The sequence below is a fragment of the Haematobia irritans genome, chromosome 1 (genome assembly GCF_050003625.1).
Source record: "Haematobia irritans isolate KBUSLIRL chromosome 1, ASM5000362v1, whole genome shotgun sequence".
Lineage (NCBI taxonomy): Eukaryota > Metazoa > Arthropoda > Insecta > Diptera > Muscidae > Haematobia > Haematobia irritans.
This window is the reverse complement of record NC_134397.1, coordinates 17,627,871-17,654,499: the sequence shown is the minus strand read 5'-3', so window position 1 is coordinate 17,654,499 and position 26,629 is coordinate 17,627,871. Positions and strand designations below refer to the sequence as shown.

Genomic DNA, 26,629 nt, shown 5'->3' with positions numbered 1-26,629 from the left:
ATAGCTCCAATATATAGCTTTCGCCCGATTTACACTCATACGACCACAGAGTCCAATTTTTTGCTCCGATTTAGTTGCAATTTTGCACAGGGAGTAGAATTAGCATTGTAGCTATGCGTGCCAAATTTGGTTGAAATCGGTTCAGATTTAGATATATAGCTCCAATATATAGCTTTTGGCCGATTTACATTCATATGACCACAGAGGCGAATTTTTTGGTCCGATTTAGTTGAAATTTTGCACAGGGAGTAGAATTAGCATTGTTGCTATGCGTGCCAAATTTGGTTGAAATCGGTACAGATTTAGATATAGCTCCCATATATAGCTTTCGCCCGATTTACACTCATATGACCACAGAGGCCAATTGTTAACTCCGATTTAGTTGAAATTTTGCACAGGGAGTATAATTAGCATTGTTGCTATGCGTGCCAAATTTGCCCCCAACACATTTGACGGATGTGATATGTTATCGAAAATTCAGATCTACAAAGTGGTGCAGGGTATAATATAGTCGGCACCGCCCGACTTTAGACTTTCCTTACTTGTTTTAAAGAGACAAGTGGATCATCTATATAATATAGGGTCTATGGATTTATATAGCATCAACATCGTTGTCAAGGGAAGAGCGGCAAAATAAATCTGTAATGGTGTGGTGGTTATTAAGGGGAACCATAGACCTTATAATATATAGATGATCCACTATTCTCTTAAAAAAAATGTGTCAGTTCCAAAAATTAATTTTCTGACATTTCGTTTTGATTTTTTCGTAAAGAGTCAGTCCCAAACATTAATTTTCGCGCACTTGCTTTTGTGTTGTTCGTAAAGAGCAATGCTGCTCAAAATTAAATTTCGTATTTTCGCGGTTTTGGTCACAATTTTTTGTTAAAATATGAACTTTTAATATATTAATTTATTTATAAATCCTCTGTTGCATCATAAACGTTCTAATTTTGGATAAAATTGGCAAACTACAAAAAGCAAAACGAAAGAGATTGTAAGCGGTTTTGGTCACAATTTTTTGTTAAAATATGAACTTTTAATATATTAATTTATTTATAAATCCTCTGTTGCATCATAAACGTTCTAATTTTGGATAAAATTGGCAAACTACAAAAAGCAAAACGAAAGAGATTGTAAGCGTGCTCTTATTATACCCTCCATCATAGGATGGGGGTATATTAACTTTGTCATTCCGTTTGTAACACATCGAAATATTGCTCTAAGACCCCATAAAGTATATATATTCTGGGTCGTGGTGAAATTCTGAGTCGATCTAAGCATGTCCGTCCGTCCGTCCGTCCGTCCGTCCGTCCGTCCGTCCGTCTGTTGAAATCACGCTAACTTCCGAACGAAACAAGCTATCGACTTGAAACTTGGCACAAGTAGTTGTTATCGATGTAGGTCGGATGGTATTGAAAATGGGCCATATCGGTCCACTTTTACGTATAGCCCCCATATAAAGGGACCCTCAGATTTGGCTTGTGGAGCCTCTAACAGATGAATATTTCATCCGATCCGGCCGAAATTTGGTATATGGTGTTGGTATATGGTCTCTAACAACCACGCAAAAATTGGTCCACATCGGTCCATAATTATATATAGCCCCCATATAAACCGATCCCCAGATTTGGCTTGCGGAGCCTAAAAGAGAAGCAAATTTCTTCCGATCCGGCTGAAATTTGGTACATGATGTTGGAATATGGTCTCTAACAACCATGCAAAAATTGGTCCACATCGGTCCATAATTATATATAGCCCCCATATAAACCGATCCCCAGATTTGGCTTGTGGAGCCTCTAAGAGAAGCATATTTCATCCCATCCGACTGAAATTTGGTACATGGTGTTGGTAGATGGTCTCTAACAATCATGCAAAAATTGGTCCACATCGGTCCATAATTATATATAGCCCCCATATAAACCGATCCACAGATTTGGCTTGTGGAGCCTCTAAGAGAAGCATATTTCATCCGATCCGGCTGAAATTTGGTACATGGTGTTGGTATATGGTCTCTAACAATAGTGCAAAAATTGGTCCACATCGGTCCATAATTATATATAGCCCCCATATAAACCGATCCCCAGATTTGGCTTGCGGAGCCTAAAAGAGAAGCAAATTTCTTCCGATCCGGCTGAAATTTGGTACATGATGTTGGAATATGGTCTCTAACAACCATGCAAAAATTGGTCCACATCGGTCCATAATTATATATAGACCCCATATAAACCGATCTCCAGATTTGGCTTGCGAAGCCTCAAAGAGAAGCAAATTGCATCCGATCCGGCTGAAATTTGCTACATGATGTTGGTATATGGTCTCTAACAACCATGCAAAAATTGGTCCACATCGGTCCATAATTATATATGGACCCCATATAAACCGATCTCCAGATTTGGCTTGCGAAGCCTCAAAGAGAAGCAAATTGCATCCGATCCGGCTGAAATTTGGTACATGGTATTGGTATATGGTCTCTAACAACTGTGCAAAAATTGGTCCACATCGGTTCATAATTATATATAGCGCCCATATATACCGATCCCCAGATTTGGGTTGCGGAGCCTCAAAGAGAAGCAAATTTCATCCAATCCGGTTGTAATTTTAAACATGGTGTTAGTATATGATCTTTAACAACCGTGCCAGAATTGGTCCATATCGGTCCATAATTATATATAGCCCCCATATAAAACGTTCTCCAGATATGACCTCCGGAGCCTCTTGGAGGAGCAAAATTCATCCGATCCGGTTCAAATTAGGAACGTGGTGTTAGTATATGGTCGCTAACAACCATACAACAATTGGTCCAATCACACAAAAATTGGTCCATATCGGTTTATAATCATGGTTGCCCTAGAGCCAAAAATAATCTACCAAAATTTTATTTATATAGAAAATTTTGTCAAAATTTTATTTCTATAGAAAATTTTGTCAAAATTCTATTTCTAGAGAAAATTTTGTTAAAATTTTATTCGGTTCATAATAAAATTTTCATCATTGTCAAAATTTTATTTCTATAGAAAATTTTGTTCAAATTTTATTCGGTTCATAATCGTGGTTGCCACTCGAGCCAAAAATAATCTACCAAGATTTTATTTCTATAGAATATTTTGTCAATAGTCTATTTCTATAGAAAATTTTGTTAAAATTTTATTTCTGTAGAAATTTAAAAAATGTTGACAAAATTTTCTATAGAAAGAAAATTTTGTCAAAATTTTTATTTCTATAGAAAATTTTATTTCTATAGAAAATTTTGTTAAAATTTTATTTCTGTAGAAAATTTTGTCAAAATTTTATGTCTACTTTGTCAAACTGAATTATATACGTATTGGATCGATCTTTTTTGATTTAATATATACCACGTATGGACTTACATACAATTTAGAAGATGGTGTAAGGAGGTTTTAAGATACCTTGCCATCGGCAAGCGTTACCGCAACTTAAGTAATTCGATTGTGGATGGCAGTGTTTAGAAGAAGTTTCTACGCAATCCATGATGGAGGGTACATAAGCTTCGGCCTGGCCGAACTTACGGCCGTATATACTTGTTTTTCTCGTTTATTCTTAATCTTCGGAACTGTCAAACACAGTTTGACACCCATGGCTCATCTATTATTAGGTCTATGCATAGATAATAGAAATACATAGATGTCCCACTCTTCTCTTTAAAAAAAAATGTGTCAGTTCCAAAAATTAATTTTCTGACATTTCGTTTTGTTTTTTTTCGTTAAGAGAGATTCTTTTGTATTCGTTGTCCATTCACAATTAATTTTTTATGAGGAGTTTTTTATTACAGAACACCCTGTTGTGTTAAAAAGAGTACCAAAAATCTCTCAATTCTCTTGATTTTCTTCGTTTATTCTTAATCTTCGGAACTGTCAAACTTAGTTTGACACCCATGGGACATCTATGTATTTCTATTATCTATGGGTCTATGCACACAATCAATAAGAGTTTACGTTGTCGTCGACATTAGTTGCATACAGTGCTGCCGCTACTACTTCAATCGAAGTATTTTGCTTCATTTTCAAAAAATTTACTTCGTCACTCCTTCTTTCAAAAATCTGCTTCACTTTTTGTTCTGCTTCAAATTTTAAATTTTTTCCCCATATTACCTAATTGTTTTTCCTATTCCTTTAATTACGATGAACATAGCGGTTTTAATCATTGAATTATTAACCGATGTGGACCAATTTTTGCATAGTTGTTAGAGACCATATAGTTACACCATGTACCAAATTTCAGCCAGATCGGATGAAATTTGGTTCTCTTAGAGGCTCCGCAAGCCAAATCGGGGGATCAGTTAATATGGGAGCTATATATAATTATGGACCGATGTGCACCAATTTTTGCATGGTTGTTAGAGATCATATGCTGAAGCCATGTACCAAATTTCAGCTGGATCGGATGAAATTTGCTTCTCTTAGAGTCCCTTCAAGCCAAATATGTGGGCAATACGTAAAAGTGGACCGATATGGCCCATTTGCAATACCATCCGACCTACATCAATAACAACTACTTGTGCCAAGTTTCAAGTCGATAGCTTCTTTCGTTCGGAAGTTTTTCAACAGACGGACATGCTCAGATCGACTCAGAATTTCACCACGACCCAGAATATATATACTTTATGGGGTCTTAGAGCAATGTTTCGATGTGTTACAAACGGAATGACAAAGTTAATATACCCCCCATCCTATGGTGGAGGGTATAATAAAATGAATTCTATTGTTTGTTTTCAAAAATGTATGCTACTTCAATTTTATTCAATCTACTCCACTTTTTTCCAAAATCTACTTCACTCAATTTGTCACTATCGGCAGCACTGGTTGCATACGTTTAATATCCGCTTCTTCTCATTGCCCAACAGATTATTTTATTGAGATCCAAAATTGAAACTATCATTAGTTTTTTATGCTTATATCGTTCAGTTGGTTTTGTGTGTTACGATAATTTTCCGCGGACGATATTTTTTGTAGTTTTGTGTTTTACTTTATTTCTTCTGTGGGCTATATAACATTGTTAGAAAACTATTTATAACGTAGAGAATTTCTACGTTATAAATAGTTATAATATAGGGTGGTACACTAATTTTAAGTGTCACAATTTTTTTATTAAAAAAATGGATTTGCTACGTTATTTGTTACTATGTTTTGAAGTTTTATTTTTACAAATTAAATCTAAATTCATCTAACAATCTTTTTTTCTTCTCAATCATTCAATCATTTCAATTTAAACGAAATTCATTCCTTGAAATTAACGGTTCATCAGGTGTTAGCACTGTTTGTGTACTATACAAAATTTCCTTAGCATATTTTTAGGCAGCACAATTGTTCGCTGCAGAAAATAGACCAGTCTACTTACTATAACAAATTTCCTTAGCATATTTTAAGGCGGCATCATTTTTTCCTTTACAATGAAAATTCAAAATGTATTATTTTTGTAGATTATTTTTATTTGAACTAAAGTTTTTATTACTCATATGATTCATCAGTTTCATAATTTTTTTAATTCAATAGTTAAGACTAGAATATATGTTTTCTTTTGCATATATTTTTATGTAGGTAGGTAGGCATATATATAAAAGCATATCATTAATTAAATTCATGTTTATTTAAATATATGTATGTATTATTGTGTGTTTAAATATATATGTTACACAAGTGTTATAATTTCAAACTGCATTCGTGTTGATAAGAGATACAGTTGTAATTTCTTTGAGGGTTCGTTTATAATTACCTTTATGCCATAGAGCAGATGTTTACATCCAAAAATTTATTTTATTATAAAAAGTAATTAAATTAATATGAATAGTTTTTTTTAATAGGCTTTTAATATTCATTTTATTTTGTTTAAATTTATTTCTCGTTTTTCTTCTTCCGGTTTCTTTGGCTAACTACAATAAAAACTCATTCACAGTCAGAAAATTTCATTGATTTTTATTATTTTTGTTTAGTTTTCGTTAAATATTTCAAATCAATTATTTTGCAAATATTTTATAAAAATCTGCAAACAATATCAATATTTTAAAAATATATTTGTTGGAATAAATCTCAGAATTTTCTTTTAAGAAAAAAATATTTTAATAAGCTTGTCCATTTTAATTTGGTTTTTGTAAGTCAAATAATACGTTATGATAGAAAAATTTAAATTAAAGGGATCTATAATGGGATGAAATATATTAAAACCATAATTTTAGCCTCTAAACGATAGGCATTTTTTTAAACATCATTATGTACGTCATTGGACGTTTAGACTTTTTAACAAATTCTTTAATCAATTTAAAAAAGTAATTTTTCTTTATCGTATAGCAATCACGGTCTACTAATCTACCAAAATCTGGAGAAAATTTTACCAAAAAACTACCCAACAAAAAGATCTTAAATCTTAAAATTATTAATTCTTAAAATTTTATTTCTATAGAAAATGTTGTCAAATTTTATTTCTATAGAAAATTTTGTCAAAATTTTATTTCTATAGAAAATTTTGTCAAAATTTGATTTATATAGAAATTTTTGTCAAAATTTTATTTCTATAGAAAATTTTGTCAAAATTTGATTTCTATAGAAAATTTTGTCAAAATTTTATTTCTATAGAAAATTATGTCAAAATTTTATTTCTATAGAAAATTATGTCAAAATTTTATTTCTATAGAAAATTTTGTCAAAAATTTGTTTTTGTATACAAAAATTCGTCAAAATTTTATTTCTATAGAAAATTTTGTCAAAATATTATTTCTATAGAATTTTTTTTTAAATTTTATTTCTATAAAAACTTTTGTCAAAATATTAGGTCGATCAAAAATTTTGTTAAAAATTTATTTCTATAGAAAATTTTGTCAACATTTTATTTCTATAGAAAATTTTGTCAAAATTATATTTCTATACAAAATTTTGTAAAAATGTTATTTACGTTAATAGAAAATTTTGTCAACATTTTATTTCTATAGAAAATTTTGTAAAAATTTTATTTCTATAAAAAATTATGTAAAAATTTTATTTCTATAGAAAATTTTGTCAACATTTTCTTTTTATAAATAATTTTGTTAAAATTTTATTTTTAAAGAAAATTTTTGACAACATTTTATTTTTATATAGAATATTTTGCCAAAATATTATTTCTATAAAAAAATTGTTCAAATTTTATTATTATAGAAAATTTCGTCAAATTTTTATTATTATAGAAAATTTCGTCAAATTTTTATTATTATAGAAAATTTCGTCAAATTTTTATTTCTATAAAAATTTTTCAAAATTTTATTTCTATTGAAAATTTTGTCAAAATTTTATGGCTATAGAAAATTTTGTCAGAATTTTTTTTATTGCAAATTTTGTCAAAATTTTCTTTTTATTGAAAATTTTGTCAAAATTTTTTTTTTTATTGAAAATTTTGTAAAAAATTTTGTTAAAATTTTATTTCTATTGAAAATTGTGTGAAATTTTTTTGTATAGAAAAATTTGTCAAAATTTTACCAAAACGTTAATTTTTTTTTCAAATTTTTATTTCCATAGAAAATTTTGTCAAAATTTTATTTTATATATAATTTTGTGTAAATTTTATTTCCATAGAAAATGTTGTCAAAATTTTATTTTTATAGATAATTTTGTCAAAATTTTATTTCTGTAATTTTTTTTTGTGTAATTTTTATTTCCATAGAAAATTTTGTCAAAATTTTATTTTTATAGATAATTTTGTCAAAATTTTGTCAAAATTTTATTTCTATAGAAAATTTTGTCAACACTTTATTTTTATAAATAATTTTGTTAAAATTTTATTTTTAAAGAAAATTTTGACAACATTTTATTTCTATGGAATATTTTGCCAAAATATAATTTCTATAAAAAAATTGTTCAAATTTTATTTTTATAGAAAATTTCGTCAAATTTTTATTTCAACATTTTGACAACATTTTATTTCTATAGAATATGTGCCAAAATATTATTTCTATAAAAAAAATTGTTCAAATTTTATTTTTATAGAAAATTTCGTCAAATTTTTATTTCCATAGAAAATTTTGTCAAAATTTTATTTCTATAAAAAATTTTCAAAATTTTATTTCTATTGAAAATTTTTTCAACATTTTATTTCTATAGCAAATTTTGTCAAAATTTTATGTCTATAGAAAATTTTGTCAGAATTTTATTTTTATTGCAAATTTTGTCAAAATTTTATTTTTATTGAAAATTTTGTAAAAAATTTCTATAAAAATTTTTGTTAACATTTTATTTCTATTGAAAATTGTGTGAAAATTTTTTGTATATAAAAATTTATCAAAATTTTACCAAAAACTTTAAATTTTTTTCTTCAAATTTGTATTTCTAAAGAAAATTTTGTTAAAATTTTATTTTTATAGATAATTTTGTGTAATTTTTATTTCCATAGAAAATTTTGTCAAAATTTTATTTTTATAGATAATTTTGTCAAAAGTTTATTTCTATAGAAAATTTCGTCAAAATTTTATTTCTATAGAAAATTTTTTCAAAATTTTATGTCTATAGAAAATTTTGTCAGAATTTTATTTTTATTGAAAATTTTGTCAAAATTATATTTTGTAACAGGCCAATACAACATCATACATATCATTTCATTTATATATATTACTTTTTCGTATTTGTTCATTTTGCATCTACCAATTTATGTTAATTTATTTCTAATGCTAAATTTCAATAACAGAAATCACTCATGTTAATAAACAAAACTCATAACAGCGTTAAGTAGTCATTGCTATGCTAGTGATAAGTTACAACAACAAAAGCATTAACTCTTGCTCTCATTAGTAATGTTAGATCGCTTGTGGTAATCACTTATACAAATTATAACTGTTTTTCTTATTCTCAATTGTAATTTTTTTGTATCACTCTCAAATACTCAACTCATTTGACCAATCACTATGCAAGAAGCATTGAGTGATCCCTACATTGAAATACTCTAGATAACATAAATAATTTGGAGAAAAGCTTAGTGGTAAGATGTAAACAAAATGTAAATTCATTCTGATCGAGAAATAGCAGAATAAAGACGCATACAAAACGAAAGCGCTTTGTTTCATTTCCAAAAGGAAAAAAATAAAAGCATCATTAAATTTTAATATCGCTAAGACTCAGGAAGTCTAACTACTGCAGCAAGCGATTCCTAAGACGGATACTGAGCCTTGTCGCCTTATCCCTGTCTAGGAAATAAAAACAAAATTAAATAAATATAAATAAAAGGAAAACACTTTAAGGTGAAACCCTCTATAAGGATCTAGAGGATTTCTTCCTTACAATTGGCGCCCAACAAAAACTTAAATAAAACTACGTTTTTGATAAATTTTAAAATTTATTAAAAATATAAATTTCATCACGTTGTTGAAGTTGGTTGAACATCATTGGTATTGAGTTCAGAAACAACCGTAGTACAAGAGTGTTGTTGTTGTTTCTCATCGGTTGCCCACTGTTGTTGTTGTACCAATATTTGTAACCAGTGGTTAATAAAAGTAATTTGTTGTTGCGACTTCGAATTTATATTTAAATTGGCAGCGGTAGTTTTTGAACAAAAGGAAAAAAAACTTGGTTTAATATTTCTTGAAGTTTTGCTCAAATTGATACGACGTTTAAAAATGCCGAGAACAACCATGAATTCTATGAACGCAATTTTTGAACAAGATGTTGAGGAAAATGAAGCAGTTGCTCCGCCTGCAAAGAACAGTTCTCAACCACCATTGTCCACGGCTCCGTCTGCTAGCCAAAAAGGTGAATCATCTTTTCAAAGTAACAACAATTCTAACACTTCCAGTAATACTTCGAACTCTTCCCCAACTTCTGTAAACATTTCCGATCTGGTTCAGATTTCTAGCTTGTTAGGAAATTCTCTTCGTCAAGAAAACCGATCTACTTTCAGCTCATGCAGCGCTCGCTTCAACGGCGGTCGAAATACAGCAAAAGTAGAAGATTTCATAGCCACTATCTTAGTCTACAAGGAGGCTGAACATATGTCCGATTCTATGGCCCTTCTTAGTTTTCCACTATTACTCGAGGGGTATGCTTCTTCTTGGTGGCAAGGTGTAAAGTTTGAAGCCAAAACCTTTTCGGAAGCCATAAATTTGTTGCGTGATGCATTCTCCCCTCCGAAGCCTGACTGGAGAATTTATTCTGAAATATTTCAGGACAAACAAAGGCCGTATGAGTCGACTGATAGTTTTGTGTGCAGAAAAAGAAGTCTTTTTGCCCAGCTAAAAGAAAGACTTTCTGAGAGCACCATTATAAATATGATTTTTTCGCAAATATCTATACAGATAAGGGAGAAAATCCCTAGAGAAAGCGTTAAATCTTTTCAAGAGCTCTTGTACAAGGCTCGAGATATTGAACTCTCACTTTATGAAAACAAAGCAGATGTTAATAAATCAGCGAATAAAAATGCTACGGAAAAAGCGCAAGTTCGCTGTTCATACTGCAGGAAGAAAAACCATACAGCTGACGTGTGTTATAAGCGGATTGAGATGGAAAAAAGGGGTAAACCTGAAGAGAATAAAATTAATTGTTACGGTTGTGGAGCTATGGGGTATTATAGATCTAACTGCCCTACATGCAATAATAGAAGTGTGTTAGAGAGCCCAAAAGTCCTCGATTTTAATAGCATTCAGACAACTTTGGTGGGTCACGACGTGCCCACTGTGGAAATAAACGTCAACGGCTTAAATGGTGAAGCCTATTTAGATACAGCTGCAAGGACTAGCATTGCAGGTAGTCATTTATTTAGAAAGCTCGTCGAAAAGGAAGTAAAGTTTCAGAAAGTATATGCGGAAATCACTTTAGCTGACGGAATAGTTCGGAAAGAAATGGTATGTTCAACAATTGTGGATATCATAATTGGAAAACGTCTGAAACGAATCAGATTTATTTGCCTCCCAAATGCTAAAAGTAACAGGACTCTATTAGGCATAGATTTCCTTGAGCAAATAGGAATGGTAATGGATTTAGCCCAGCGAGTTTGGTACTTCAAGGACGAGCCTAAGGAAATGTTTCCTTTTAAAGCCAAGTCGTCGAACCCAACATGTATTTCTATAAGTCAGCTAAGCCTTGATGATGGGATACCAAAATCTTCCTCCAATATCAAAGATTTTATGTCATGGTTTGAAGGCAATGTGAAATCTCAAATAGAGGGCGAAGACTATTTAATGCCTGATGCTTATTCTTCTGAAAATTTGTTTAAAATGTTTGAGGACACGCTACCTCAAGGCTTTGAAATGCCTCAAGAAGCTAATTTGTTTCCCCCCTTAAAAAAGACACGAACGAATTCTCAATCTTGGAGTCCCATAGCTTTTGAATTGAATTCTATCGATTTTAACATTTCCACAGAAGAAAATTCTTATTTAAACGAGGCCCAAAGGCTTGAATTGATTTCATTTTTGAAGTCTCATGAGGACTTGTTTGAAAACATATGTTCACCCATAAAAGATGTAACACACAAAATAAATACTGGAAATCACGCGCCTATTTCTAATCCTCCATACAGAATTTCGCCGGCCATGAAAGAAAAGTTGAAATTAGAAATTAATAGTATGTTGGCAAAGGGTATTATTGAGGAGGTTGAATCCCCATGGGCTTTCCCTGTAGTCCTTGTACCCAAAAAGGATAACTCTATCAGAGTGTGCGTAGATTACCGAAAGCTAAACGCAATTACGGTTTCTGATACATACCCATTGCCACGGATGGAAGATTTGCTACACGCAGCTAAAACAACTCCCTTTATGTCGACTTTGGATTTAAAGTCTGGATATTGGCAGGTACAAATGTCGGAAGAGGATAAGTTAAAGACGGCATTTACGACACCATTTGGGATATTTGCTTTCAAGCGAATGCCATTTGGGCTCAAAAACGCCCCAGCAACATTCCAAAGGATAATCGATAAATTTCGTTCTAGTATCCCAAATGTATTAATATTGGCATATTTAGACGACATTATTGTTTGTTCACAAAATTTTCAATTACATATTAAGGACCTTGAAACGGTGTTCAATAAACTCAAAATATTTGGATTTCATTTAAATAAGGAAAAGTGTTTTTTCTGCAAACCTGAAGTCAAATACTTAGGCCACATCTTAACTCAATTTGGAATAAAAATTGATCCCGAAAAGTCAGCGGCTATATTAAATCGACCGGCTCCTAAAAACCTAAAACAACTTATGTCCTTTTTACAAACATGCTCCTGGTTTCGGAGATTTATCCCAGATTTTGCCAAAATATCGAGACCATTATCTAATTTGACGAAGAAAAACACTGCTTGGAAGTGGGAAAGTGAAGAAAAAACGTCGTTTGAAAGGTTAAAGCAATTGCTTTCATCTCCTCCAATTTTACAGCAAGTAAAAGAAGACAGTCCTTTTTTCATTCGATCAGACGCCAGTAAATATGCGATCGGGGCTGTCTTACTTCAGGGGGAGAAGGATGAAGAACAGCATCCAATTGAGTATGCCAGTCGCTTGCTTTTGCCAGCAGAACGCAACTATTCCACAACAGAACGCGAAGCCTTAGCTGTGGTATGGGCTGTCCAAAAATTTCGTGGCTATATAGAGGGGTCGGAAGTTTTAATCCTGACGGATCACCAACCGCTTAAGTGGCTATTTGCACTAAAATCTCCGACAGGCCGTTTAGCAAGATGGTCTTTGCTTTTGCAAAGCTACAATTTAAAATTTAATTACACCCCGGGAAAGCAGAATGTGATTGCTGACACATTATCAAGGCCGCCCTGTCAAAATGATATTTGCATCGAGTCATGTGAATGCAACGCCATACATATCGACTTTCCTAGGAAAGGCTTGGAAGACTTTCGAGAAGCACAGTTGGAAGACGATGAGCTAAGGAGTATAATAAATTCGTTTGAAAACAATGATGAAAACGTAATCAGACATATAAGCCGTGGTTACATGATGCTTGAAGGTGTCCTTTACAGATATTGTGCCGACCAAGATTCTGAGAATGGGCAACTGGTTCTTCCTAAAAGCCTACGAGAGGAAATTTTATACAAATACCATAAAGACCCGACGGCTGGACATTATGGTATAGACAAAACTACAACCCGTATAACAATGTTGTTTTATTGGCCTGGAATAAGGGCTGATATTGCAAAGTATGTCAAATCGTGCGAGGAATGCAAGCGATATAAACCTTCAAATATGAAGCCTTGTGGTTTATTACAGACAATGAGTAGTAACAAACGATTTGAAATAATTTCAGTTGATTTATTTGGCCCCCTTCCAAAAACACTAAATGGATATCAATGGATTTTGATTGTTGAGGATATTTGTACGAGATGGGTAGAGTTATTTGCTCTTAAAGAGGCAACTGCAGAAAATTGCGCTTTGATACTCTTGAACCAAGTTATCCTAAGATATGGAGTTCCTCGAAGAATTCACACCGACAATGGCACTCAATTTATATCGGCATTGATGCAAAAATTAACCTTTTGTCTGGGTATACAGCAAACATTTACACCTATATACCACCCACAAGCAAATCCCGTTGAGAGGAAAAATCGGGACTTAAAAGTTCAACTTTCTATTTGTGTCGGTACTGATCACAGAAAATGGGATAATATGTTACCAACAATAAGATTTGCAATGAATACTGCAAAATGTGAAAGTACCGGTCATACTCCAGCTTATTTAACATTTGGTAGAGAGCTTCGTACACCCACAGAAGCACATTATGATTTTAAGGCTATTGTTAGAGCTGAAAACTTCATCCCTCAAATCACACCTCATCTTATAAAATTAGCCGACACATTGGAAATTGCGAATGAAACACAAATTAAAATGCAAGATAAAAATAAAAACATAATTGATCCCAAGCGGAAAATTCAGCCAAATTTTGAAATCGGAAGTAAAGTCTTAGCTGCAACCCATGTTTTGAGCAAGGCAAAAGATGGAATAACCGCAAAGTTTACTCCACGAAGAGATGGTCCCTATATAATAATTGCCAAGAAAGGTTCGAATTGTTACAGTATTGCTGCCGTCAAGGAACCTAAGGTACCAATAGCAACAGTGCATTCGTCAGCATTAACACCATTTGAGGGTGGAGATTCTGCACCAATATATCCAAAGCGTAAACGAGGACGTCCGTCCAAACCAAGTAAATTTAGCAATTCTGATTTAACAAATAATCAGCAATGGTTACAGCCCGAGCAACAACAACATGGCCAACAACACGAACAACGTACTCAACAAAATGGGCAACACAACCAAAAACAACATAGTCAACATAGGCAACAAGACGATCAACAAAACCAACAACAACGAAATCAACAACAACGAAATCAGCAACAACATGGTCAGCATAACCAACAGCAACGAGATCAGCAACAACATGGCCAACATAGTCAACAACACGACCAACGTAGTCAACGAAATGGGCAATACAGCCAACAACATCAACAACGATATGGTCAACATAGCCAAAAGCTGCACCAACAACAATACAATCGTGTTAGCCAACAGCACCAGAAACAACACGACCATCGTATGCAACAAGACCGTTGTCAACAGAAAGATTGGGATAACCAACAAAATGATCATCGACAGAACAAAATGAGCAAGCCGCAGTCAGCAACATTGAGGAGGTCCATCCGCCTTGCCAAAAAAGTCCAATAAAATCCTGTTGCATCATCGAGGCGTTTAATGCAACAGAGGGGGAGGTTGTAACAGGCCAATACAACATCATACATATCATTTCATTTATATATATTACTTTTTCGTATTTGTTCATTTTGCATCTACCAATTTATGTTAATTTATTTCTAATGCTAAATTTCAATAACAGAAATCACTCATGTTAATAAACAAAACTCATAACAGCGTTAAGTAGTCATTGCTATGCTAGTGATAAGTTACAACAACAAAAGCATTAACTCTTGCTCTCATTAGTAATGTTAGATCGCTTGTGGTAATCACTTATACAAATTATAACTGTTTTTCTTATTCTCAATTGTAATTTTTTTGTATCACTCTCAAATACTCAACTCATTTGACCAATCACTATGCAAGAAGCATTGAGTGATCCCTACATTGAAATACTCTAGATAACATAAATAATTTGGAGAAAAGCTTAGTGGTAAGATGTAAACAAAATGTAAATTCATTCTGATCGAGAAATAGCAGAATAAAGACGCATACAAAACGAAAGCGCTTTGTTTCATTTCCAAAAGGAAAAAAATAAAAGCATCATTAAATTTTAATATCGCTAAGACTCAGGAAGTCTAACTACTGCAGCAAGCGATTCCTAAGACGGATACTGAGCCTTGTCGCCTTATCCCTGTCTAGGAAATAAAAACAAAATTAAATAAATATAAATAAAAGGAAAACACTTTAAGGTGAAACCCTCTATAAGGATCTAGAGGATTTCTTCCTTACAATTTTTATTGAAAATTTTGTCAGAATTTTATTTTTATTGACAATTTTGTCAAAATTTTATTTTTATTGAAAATTTTGTAAAAAAAATTCTATAAAAATTTTTGTTAAAACTTTATTTCTATTGAAAATTGTGTAAATTTTGTTTGTATAGAAAAATTTGTCAATTTTTTACATCTATAGATGTAATTTTTATTTCCATAGAAAAATTCGTAGAAATTTTATTTCTATAGAAAATTTTGTCAAAATTTTATTTCTATAGAAAATTTAGTCAAAATGTTATTTCTATGGAAAATTTTGTCAAATTTTTATTTTCATACAAAATTTGATTAACATTTTCCCAGCAAAAAAAGCGTCGACAAAAAAGTAGTGAAAATGTTCTCTTTGGATCCGGAAGTGGTGCGAAATTGGCGCAGAAGCGATGAATTTAACATGGTTTTGTCATAGGACGGATGTCCACCATTTCAACAGGCGTTGCATTGAATTTACATTACTTCTGAATTTACATTACTACTGATTTATGATTTTTAATGCATTCTAACGCTTGTCTAAAACGTCTGACCTCAAATATTTTCAAAAATGTTTTATAGAAAATTTCCTAGAAATTTTATTTCAATGGAAAATTTCGTCAAAATTTTATTTCTATTGCTCATATAAAATTCCACCTCCATAAAAAATTCATTGAATATAATCCAAATTGGAACTACCACATTTGGATCACATAAAATTGTTGTGGGGAATATTGAATAAAAAAACTATACGTAAAATAAAAGCTTTTGAAGCGATTAAAAAAATATTAAATATAATATTTATATTTAAAAATAATATTATTTAAAGTAAAGTAAAAGTTTACATAATAAAGATTATTAGTTTTATATAAAAAGTTCAACAATAGATGGATACGATTTTAATGGATTATTTTTTTTTGATCCTTATTTTCTAAATATTAATACTAAAAAATTTTAAATTTTGCAATTCCTTTTAAACCTTTTTCAATGTATTTTTCATTTATGTAGCCTATATAATCTTACTAAACTAAATATAATCTTTACATGTTCAGCATATCGTATTGTAGAAGGCCGATTTTTTAACAAGATATTATGCTGTATTTTAGCAACTGGTCAGAGGCCTTCTTCAAAAATGTTAATATTTTTGTTTTTTTTTTTTTTAACTATTAAGGCTTAGAAAAAAATTAAATTTTTTTGCCTTGTTTATGATTTTATGGGTTTTGTAACAAATTGTTTTTAAATCCAATTAATTAGATTAAAGTGTACGAGTATTGATTTTGGGGGGCCGGAGGATAGAGGATATCATCCATTAAATAGAAAGGTTTGAAAAATATTTGAATTCACCAAGCTATCATATAAAAAATATATGAAAGCAATTTGAATTCAAAGATTTACCAAACTTATATATCCAATAAGGTTAGTAATAAATGTTTAAATTATTTTATCTGCTCAAAATCAATTTGAGTAAATTTTGAAAGATTCTTTCAAAAGCAATATTTGAAATCCTATTGAATTCAAATGTCTTTTCAATGGTTGTGTTAATTGTTTGGTTTTATTTTCTAGTTTCGTTTTTTTTGGATTTCTTAAAATTATTATTTTTTTATTTGTTTATGCAATAATTACAAATTCAAATGCAGAATGTGAAATATTTATGTCTTTGCTATATATATGCAAAATTAATATATGTTTTCATATTTGTAGAATACATATCTATAGAGTCTTTTTTATATTGTTTTATTATGAGTTTATCTTTATTAAATGTTAAATTTAAAAAAGAAAATCAAATTTTAAATATAAAAAGAAATGAATTTAATGTACTTTAGTGTTTGTGTTTTTAATATTTTGAAAAATTATTCAATATAATATATTATATACTATATACATACTGTTTTCGAGTAAGATCGTTGATTGTTCTAAAGAAAATTGGAATATAATTTGTTAAAATTTTATTTCTATAGACAATTTTGTCACCATTTTTTTTAGAAAAAAATTTTATAGAAAATTTTGTTAAAATTTTATTTCTATAGAAAATTTTGTCAAAATTTTATTTGTGTAGAAAAATTTGTCAAAAATGTATTTCTATAGAAAATTTTGTACAAAATTTTATTTCTATAGACAATTTTGTAAAAAATCTTAGTTTAATAGAAAATTTTGTACAAAATTTTAGTTTTATAGAAAATTTTGTTAAAATTTTATTTCTATAGAAAATTTTCTAAAAAAAATTTGTTTCTATAGAAAATTTTCTAAAAAATTTGTTTCTATAGAACATTTTCAAAAAAAAAATTATTTGTATAGAAAATATTGCCAATATTTTATTTCTATAGAAAATTTTGGCAATATTTTATTTCTATAGAAAATTTTGTCAAAAATTTTATTTCTATAGAAAATTTTGTCAAAAATTTTATTTCTATAGAAAATTTTGTCAAAATTTCATTTCTAGCGAAAATTTTCTAAAAAAATATTTATACAGAAAATTTTATAAACATTTTTATTTTTATAAAAAATTTTGTCAAAATTTCATATCTATAGAAAATTTTGTCCAAAAATGTTGTTTCTTTACAAAAATTTTGTCAAAAATTTTATTTCTATAGAAAATTTTGTACAAAATTTTAGTTTTATAGAAAACTTTGTCAAAATTTTATTTTTATAGAAAATTTTGTCAAAATTATTATTTCAATAGAAAATTTTGTCAAAATTTATTTTTATAAAAAATTTTGTCAAAATTTAATTTTATAAAAAATTTTGTCAAAATTTTATTTTTATAGAAAATTTTGTCAAAATTTTATTTCTGTAGAAAAGTTTGTCAAAATTGTATTTCTATAGAACATTTTCAAAAAAAAAATTATTTGTATAGAAAATATTGCCAATATTTTATTTTGCCAATATTTTATTTCTATAGAAAATTTTGTCAAAAATGTTATTTCTATAGAAAATTTTGTCACAAATTTTATTTCTATAGAAAATGTTGTCAAAATTTCATTTCTAGAGAAAATTTTCTAAAAAAAAATATTTATACAGAAAATTTTCTAAAAAAAATTATTTATACAGAAAATTTTATAAAAAATTTTATTTTTATAGAAAATTTTGTCAAAATTTCATTTCTTTAGAAAATGTTGTCCAAAAATGTTGTTTCTTTACAAAAATTTTGTCAAAAATTTTATTTCTATAGAAAATTTTGTACAAAATTTTAGTTTTATAGAAAATTTTGTACAACATTTTATTTCTATGGAAATTTATTTCTATAGGCAATTTTGTCAAAATTTTTTATAGAAAAAATTTTTATAGAAAATTTTGTCACAATTTTATTTTTATGGAAAATTTTGTCAAAATTATTATTTCTATAGAACATTTTGTCAAAATTTATTTCTATAAAAAATTTTGCCAAAATGTTATTTTTATAGAAAATGTTGTCAAAATTTTATTTCTGTAGAAAAGTTTGTCAAAATGGTTTTCTATAGAAAAGTTTGTCAAAATTTTATTTCTATAGAAAATTTTGTCAAAATTTTATTTCTATAGAAAAATTTGTCAAAAATTGTATTTCTATAGAAAATTTTGTCAAAATTTCATTTATAGAGAAAATTTTCTAAAAAAAATATTTATACAGAAAATTTTATAAAAAGTTTTATTTAAAAAAATTTTTTTGTCAAAATTTCATTTCTATAGAAAATTTTGTACAAAATTTTAGTTTTATAGAGAATTTTGTACAAAATTTTAGGTTTATAGAAATATTTGTATAAAATTTTAGTTTTATAGAAAATTTGTTACAAAATTTAATTTCTATGGAAATTTTTGTTAAAATTTTATTTCTATAGACAATTTTGTCAAAATTTTTTATAGAAAAAAATTTTATAGAAAATTTGGTCAAAATTATTATTTTTTTATAAAAAGTTTGCCAAAATTTTATTTTTATAGAAAATTTTGTCAAAATTATTATTTCTATAGAAAATTTTGTCAAAATGTATTTTTATAAAAAAGTTTGCCAAAATTTTATTTTTATAGAAAATTTTGTCAAAATTTTATTTATTTTTATAGAAAATTTTGTCAAATTTTTTTTTATGGAAAATTTTGTCAAAATTATTATTTCTATAGAAAATTTTGTCAAAATTTATTTTTATAAAAAATTTTGCCAAATTTTATTTTGATAGAAAATTTTGTCAAAATTTTATTTCTGTAGAAAAGTTTGTCAAAATGGTATTTCTATAGAAAAGTTTGTCAAAATTTTAGTTTTATAGAAAATTTTGTCAAAATTTTATTTCTATAGAAAATTTTCTAAAAAATTTTGTTTCTATAGAAAATTTTCTAAAAAATTTGTTTCTATAGAACATTTTCAAAAAAATTTATTTGTATAGAAAATATTGCCAATATTTTATTTCTATAGAAAATTTTGTCAAAAATTTTATTCTATAGAAAATTTTGTCAAAATTTCATTTCTAGAGAAAATTTTGTGAAAATTTAATTTCTAGAGAAAATTTTCTAAAAAAATTTATTTCTATAGCAAATTTAGTCAAAATTTAATTTCTATAGATAATTTTGTCCAACAATTTTGTTTCTTTACATAAATTTTGCCAAAAATTTTATTTGTATAGACAAATTTTTTCTCGCTTGATGTCTACTGCACTATGTTCACTAAAATCTTCGGATCTCAATCTGTTGGACTTTTGCGCCTGAAGCATTTTGGAGAGTATATAAAAATACCAATTGATCATCTCAAGACGGCACTTCGCCGGAAATGGGTCAAAATACCGCAGAGCCACTTTCGTGCAGCGTGTGATAGCGTGGAGGATAGAGGATATCATCCATTAAATAGAAAGGTTTGAAAAATATTTGAATTCACCAAGCTATCATATAAAAAATATATGAAAGCAATTTGAATTCAAAGATTTACCAAACTTATATATCCAATAAGGTTAGTAATATATGTTTAAATTATTTTATCTGCTCAAAATCAATTTGAGTAAATTTTGAAAGATTCTTTCAAAAGCAATATTTGAAATCCTATTGAATTCAAATGTCTTTTCTTTTCACACAAAAAAAATTTTTTTTGATTCAATCACGAAATTAATTGATCCAATTAATTTTTAATTGAAATGTCTTCAATCACAGAAATGATAATATCAATTAAAAAATTAATTGAAGGTCAATTAAAAAGTTAATTGATCCAATTAAAAAATTAATTGATACTATTATTTTTGTGATTGATTTTTGTTTCAATTAAAAAATTTGTTGAATCAATTAAATTTTTAATTGAATATTTTTTAAAACTCAATTAAAATTTTAATTAGAAAAATGTTCGTGAATTTTTTTTGTGTGTTTGTCGGCCGTTAGAATGCCATAATTCGTGCCAAAGGGAGCCATTTGGAACATTGATAGATTTTTACTGTTTTTTTTTGTGATTGGTAAAATTATTGATGTTTTGGTAGACTTTGCCAAATATTCCCTTCCAACCAAAGGTACTTCACAAATTTTCTATAGAAATAAAATTTTGACAAAATTTTCTATAAAAATAAAATTTTGACAAAATTTTCTCTAGAAATAAAATTTTGACAAAATTTTCTCTAGAAGTAAAATTTTGACAAAATTTTCTATAGAAATAACATTTTGACAAAAATTTCTATTGAAATAAAATTTTGATAAATTTTTCTCTAGAAATAAAATTTTGATAAAAATTTCTATAGAAATAAAATTTTGACAAAATTTTCTATGGAAATAAAATTTTGACAAAATTTTCTATGGAAGTAAAATTTTGAAAACATTTTCCATAGACAAACATTTTGACAAAATTTTCTATGGAAATAAAATTTTGACAAAATTTTCTATAGCAATAAAATTTAGACAAAATTTTCTATAGAAATAAAATTTTGACAAAATTTTCTATAGAAAAAAAATTTTGACAAAATTTTCAATGGAAACAAAATTTTTACAAAATTTTCTATAGCAATAAAATTTTGACAAAATTTTCTATAGAAATAAAATTTTGACAAAATTTTCTATAGAAATAAAATTTTGACATAATTTACTATAGAAATAAAATTTTGACAAATTTTTCTATAGAAATAAAATTTTAATAAAATTTTCTAAAGAAATCATACTTTGACAAAATTTTCTATGGAAATAAAATTTTGTTAAAACTTTCTAGAGAAAAAAATGTCAAAAAGATTTCGAGTATAATGTGAACGGCTGTGTTTACACATTAAAGCGAAAATGATCGATAACCATTGAAGTCAGTCAGGTTACGAGAATAATGTGAACGCAGTATAAACAAGTAGTCGCTTAGCGACAGTCGCAATAGTGGTGTTCACACACTAGCGCGAAAAGTATCTATAACGATTGAAGCCAGTCAAAATCTGAAATACCATCTGAAACTCTCTTTTCAAATAAGTATAAATAGGAAATTTGGAATTTTGTCCTTATTTTGAAAACAATCATCGATCTTTCTCTCGATCTCTTTTTAATAATGATATATTCTTAAATTTAGGGAATCAATATTTGAGCTTTGTTTTTTCGTTTGGGGTATGGGGGGATGTATTATTTGTAAAGATTATTGTTTTTTTTTTGTTTATTTAGCATATCCTACAAATTTCAATACAATACAATTTGAAATCATATCGTTAATGTTTGTGTTTTTTTCCTATTTCGAGATTATGGAGAATGTTTTATTATTATTCACTTAAACCTTACAAATCCACACTATCCACTTTTGTTCGTGCGTTCGTTCGTTGTTGTTGTTAATAATATTACTCTATCCAACCAACCACTCAAATTGTCCATACTTGCACTTTTTCTGCGACCACACACCAACTGGCTCGCTCGTAATACGAGGAGACTATGTGAAGGCTGGCAACATGATGATTTATCAATGCATCAAGTTCACCCTCACGGAAGACGTGATAATAACGATGGTGTGTGGTGGCACCACCTTGTGATGGACTATCAAGTGATGTGGTCGAACTGTTCGAATGCTCCCATGATTCGGTGGATTGATTGCGATTTTGTAGAGTGGTCTCTTCGCCGGAGCTCTTTTTGGTCTCATCCTCTTTGTCATCGAGAGAGTCACACTTGAGCGTGTTATCCTTGGTCTTTGACGATGAACGATCATTGTCTTGGCTGGCCTCATCTTCATCGTCCTCATCCTCTTCGGGTATGACATCATGTTCGATTTCTTCGAATTCATTTTCTTCCTCCTCCTCCTCATCCTTGAAGGATGAATCCTCATCTTGAAGGAGATATGTGGTTTCCGGATGTAAATTGTTACTGTGTAGATGGCGCTTATAGTTCAATTTGGAGATTTTACAATTTTCATACAACTGTAGGGAGTAGCTACGCTCGTGCTCCTCCTCATCTTCTTCCTCGTCCTCTTCGTGTATGGTAAAGCTGCGAGTTTGTGAGGATAGGGATGAGGTCGACGAGGAATTCGGAGATTGATTTAGACTTGGTTGTGTGGAGAGATTGGCCAACATAAGGCGCCTCTCTCTTAGCTCATCTCTTAGGGCTGCCAGATCTTTCTCACCATTTCTTTTTCTCGTCGGCTGAGGAGCAAAGGGATCATCGAAAAGATCATCATTCATACTTTCCAAACTGCGAGATTTCGATTCAGCCTTATGGGTCTTCTCTTCCAATTCCCTCATTAGCTGGGCACTAAGCTTTTCGGCGAATTCGGCACAATCCTGTGGAGGATTCGTCTGTTGGCCTCCATATTTGGTGGGCACAATATCACCAGCATCATCATTGACTATAATATCATGGGGAGGGGGGCACAGAGATTTCGTTTTCTCTAGGGGAGTATCATTTTGATTTTGAGCTGTGGTATCTGCTGAGGGGCTTAAATCCTTGGTTTGATCTAAACTGGGAGCATTTGTTAGAGCATTGGAGCGGGGAGCACTGATAACGCTATCCACTGAATCGGGTGAGGAGGGCTCACTGGAATCACTATCGAGATCATCTGTAGCGGGATTGAATAGCTCCAAAGACATGAGTTTGGGTATGGCAGCAATGGCGGATCCTCCACCCGCGGTGGTGGTCCTTCGGACAATGGGAAAGTTTTGTCGGGTAATTTGCAGCGACTGCTGTTTACGGAACTTGGGAATGGGTGGCAGATCTTTGATAGTTTGCCTAGTAATTCTGGGCTCCAGCGATGATGACAAAGATTTCTTTGCGAAATCATTTGATCGACCATTCTCTTTGTCATTGTTGGGACGAGCCCCCAATGGCCTGGTTATTTGTAAAGGCGATTCCGGTTTTTGTAGCTGCTGCTGCTGCTGCTGCTGTATTAAGTCCTTGGTTTCCTGTTGCTTTATATGGGCCTCGTCGAAATTGAATCTGGTTTTAGTTAGACCATGCATGGCCGTTTTATCCTCACCTTCGCCCGCATTATTAGCACTCAGGCGATCCATTTGGGCCATAGCACTCTTTGGAGGTGGCGTAAACATAGCCATGGCCGCTATTACAGCTGGCACTGACTGCGGTGGTGATGTGACCTGAGTCTGAGCGGCAGCTGGAGAATGGGCGGGAGTGGGTGGACAAGGCATGATTAGGGGCGAAGTTGGCACTGATGAAATACGATGACCATTCATATCTAGTTTACAACATTGTCCACAACCACCACCCAGCGTGGACGAGGACAAACAACGACTCTGACAGCAGGTCTTATGGACATGACATCCACCACCACCTCCGCCATTGCTCGATGATGAATTGCTTGAGCTCGAATTGGAATTGTGATGTTGCTTCTGATAGTTTAACTGTTGTTGATGTTGTTCGGGCTTTGGTATGAAGATGACCGAGGCAAAACTATCCTCCGACTCTATGCTAGTGTCGGATTGGAGACTACTGTCCTTTGAAGAATCCGATCCAGATTCTCGTGAATGACGGCGTGCCTTCTCTTCCCCACTCTCGGCATTGCATTGTGTGCAGCCCTGGTGGTAGGTTTGACAATAGCATGCTGTGGCAGCACATTCAAGGTTTTTGCAAATGGTCACGGGGCCAGCAAATTTATTGGTCGTTGTGGGTGCTGTATTCTGGCGATGTAGAAGATAATGCAGATGGGTCTGGAAATTGCTAACTAAGGGGGAGTTTTGTTGCTGTTGCTGCTGTTGATAGTGATGATGATGATGGTGATGATGCTCGTGTGTACACATGGTAGCCTTGGAAGCTTTTACCACACTGGGACCTGCATTACTTGGCGACTTCTCCTCGTTGGTAGTTTTTAGGTTTTGCATGATTTTCGTAATACCCGTTTTCGTGACACGCTCCAAACTACCCGTGGAACTTTTAATTTTACTCGTAACTCCCTCTCGGATAACCTGTAAACGCCTTGAGAACAGAGCCGAACGACATAGGAAGGCTTCATTGAGGGACATTTGTTTTTGTATTCTCTTGCGTACACGCTCCTTTTCCCGTATACGATTGCCAGCCATGAGTTCTTCATTGAGCGAACTTTGTTTCCTCATTTGCCGCGTTGTCGGTTGCGACGACGAGGTCGTAGCGCTAGAACTCCTTGTGAACAAAGCACTACTCACTCCATTCGTATTCATGTTGTATTGACTCAGCATATGGAATGGAGCATCTGGCAGTTGATAGTCTTCATCGCACAGCGATTGTTTTTGTTTGATGAGTTTGGGACGGCGACTTAGACTCGCGGACGATATATATGTACTGGGCGAAGGTGAACTAGTGACAGCCGGATGATTTATAGGCGAATGACCATTGGATGAATTCGAAGAGGCATGACCGTTACCAGTGTGAGCATGGGCCGTGGGAGCATCCAGAAATTGTAAATTTTTACCTGTATTATTAACGTTATCGACATGAACGAGAGGACCACCCAGACTAGGTACACTTGAGCGTGAGCGTACAATTTGTCGTGGTGGTGGATTGAGTATACTACCCAGACTGCGTGATTTAAGACCCGCCGATAGTGGTGGATCTGTAAAATCTTCAAAATCTTCTAAACGTCGTAATTCGATGGGTAAATCCTTGGCATCTTCATAATCCATACTGCTATCGTTTTTCGTATCTTTAGAGGTCCACGATTCGAGGAACCATGCATGTTTACGACCACCAGCTAATTTCTGTAAAAAGAAGGAAACAGAAAGAAACGATTGTAGAAAATTGGTTATTTTGAATGTCTATTGGTCTAAGCGAAGCGAGTATGGGTGCCAAAGATGGATGATCAGGTGATTCATCTACGGATGTTGAGTTCTAATCCTCGATGTGTTTTAATGAGAAAGGCTTTCCAGTTATCTTCGTCGTTGTGGGAGAAATCAATATTTTGGGCAGAGGCAAGGAAGATCACTTTCATATCGGTTCATAGGAAAAATGGGTTAATGAGAAGGGAAACGAAAATTAGTCACGTTTGGGGTTTCGGTCTACTCTCCCATAATTCGAACCATGTCCACCTCATTTGTAATCTGTCCTTCTACCAGCCTAGTGCCCTTAACGTTTACAAAGTTCGGATGGAATTGCTGTTTATTGCCCCGTAGACTTATATCCACATAGCGTTCAGATCCATTTTGAGTCCACGCATCTTTTGTATACTGGAGCATTACATGTGGGTCGAAAATAGAGGTCACTTAAGTAAGTTCTCTGAACAAGAGATATAAATACGCAGACGATCTTATAAAACCTCTGCAGGGCGCGAAAGCTAAAATGAGAACAGAGAGAGTCCGAAGGAAGATATAGGAAACCTGCAAGGGGCGAATGCTAACGGGAAGACAGAGAAAGAGTCCTACGGAAGGTATGTGACCCAGAAGCGTGAATGGAAGCCCGGAGAACACTTAGGATGGTGGGACGAAAGTCATCATCGGGCAGCTAGAATTGCACAATAGGGGAAAAAGACTTTGCAGGAATCGAACCCACGACCTTGTGTATGCAAGGCGGGCATGCTAACCATTGCACCACGGTGGCTCCCTAAATCTGATAATGTTAAGAACTTGGGTGTAACATTAGACAGGAAATCGGAAATTGAAGGAGAGGGCTGGCCCCATTTCGAGCATACTCCTCTTCATTACAGTAGCTGATATCTGTAAGCATTATGGAGAAGAGCGGTAAGCTCGAAATGGAGCCGATGTTTGGTGGTCGGCGAGGGAGAGGAAGTGCAACCTAAGAATTTCGGTTCCCGCGGACATGCTTGTGAAATGATACTATAGATACAGTGCTAAAGCAAGGCCGCCATGAAGGCGGTGAAATTGAATATGTGAAGAGAAAGGACGTCAGATAACCTAGGACCTTGAATGGAAGCCCGGCGAACACTTAA

At 31.4% G+C, this 26,629-nt stretch overlaps 1 protein-coding gene across 1 annotated transcript in view; it reads right to left on the bottom strand.

Annotated features, from left to right (window-relative positions):
* Nucleotides 1–21,662: 21,662 nt before the first annotated feature.
* The window catches only part of fid (class I SAM-dependent methyltransferase fire dancer), a 118,810-nt gene continuing 113,843 nt past the window's right edge, over nucleotides 21,663–26,629 (bottom strand). The window contains exon 4 of the mRNA XM_075289479.1: nucleotides 21,663–25,445. Coding sequence (XP_075145594.1) covers nucleotides 22,134–25,445 — 3,312 coding nt within the window. The 3' untranslated portion in view covers nucleotides 21,663–22,133. The remainder of the gene's footprint in view (nucleotides 25,446–26,629) is intronic.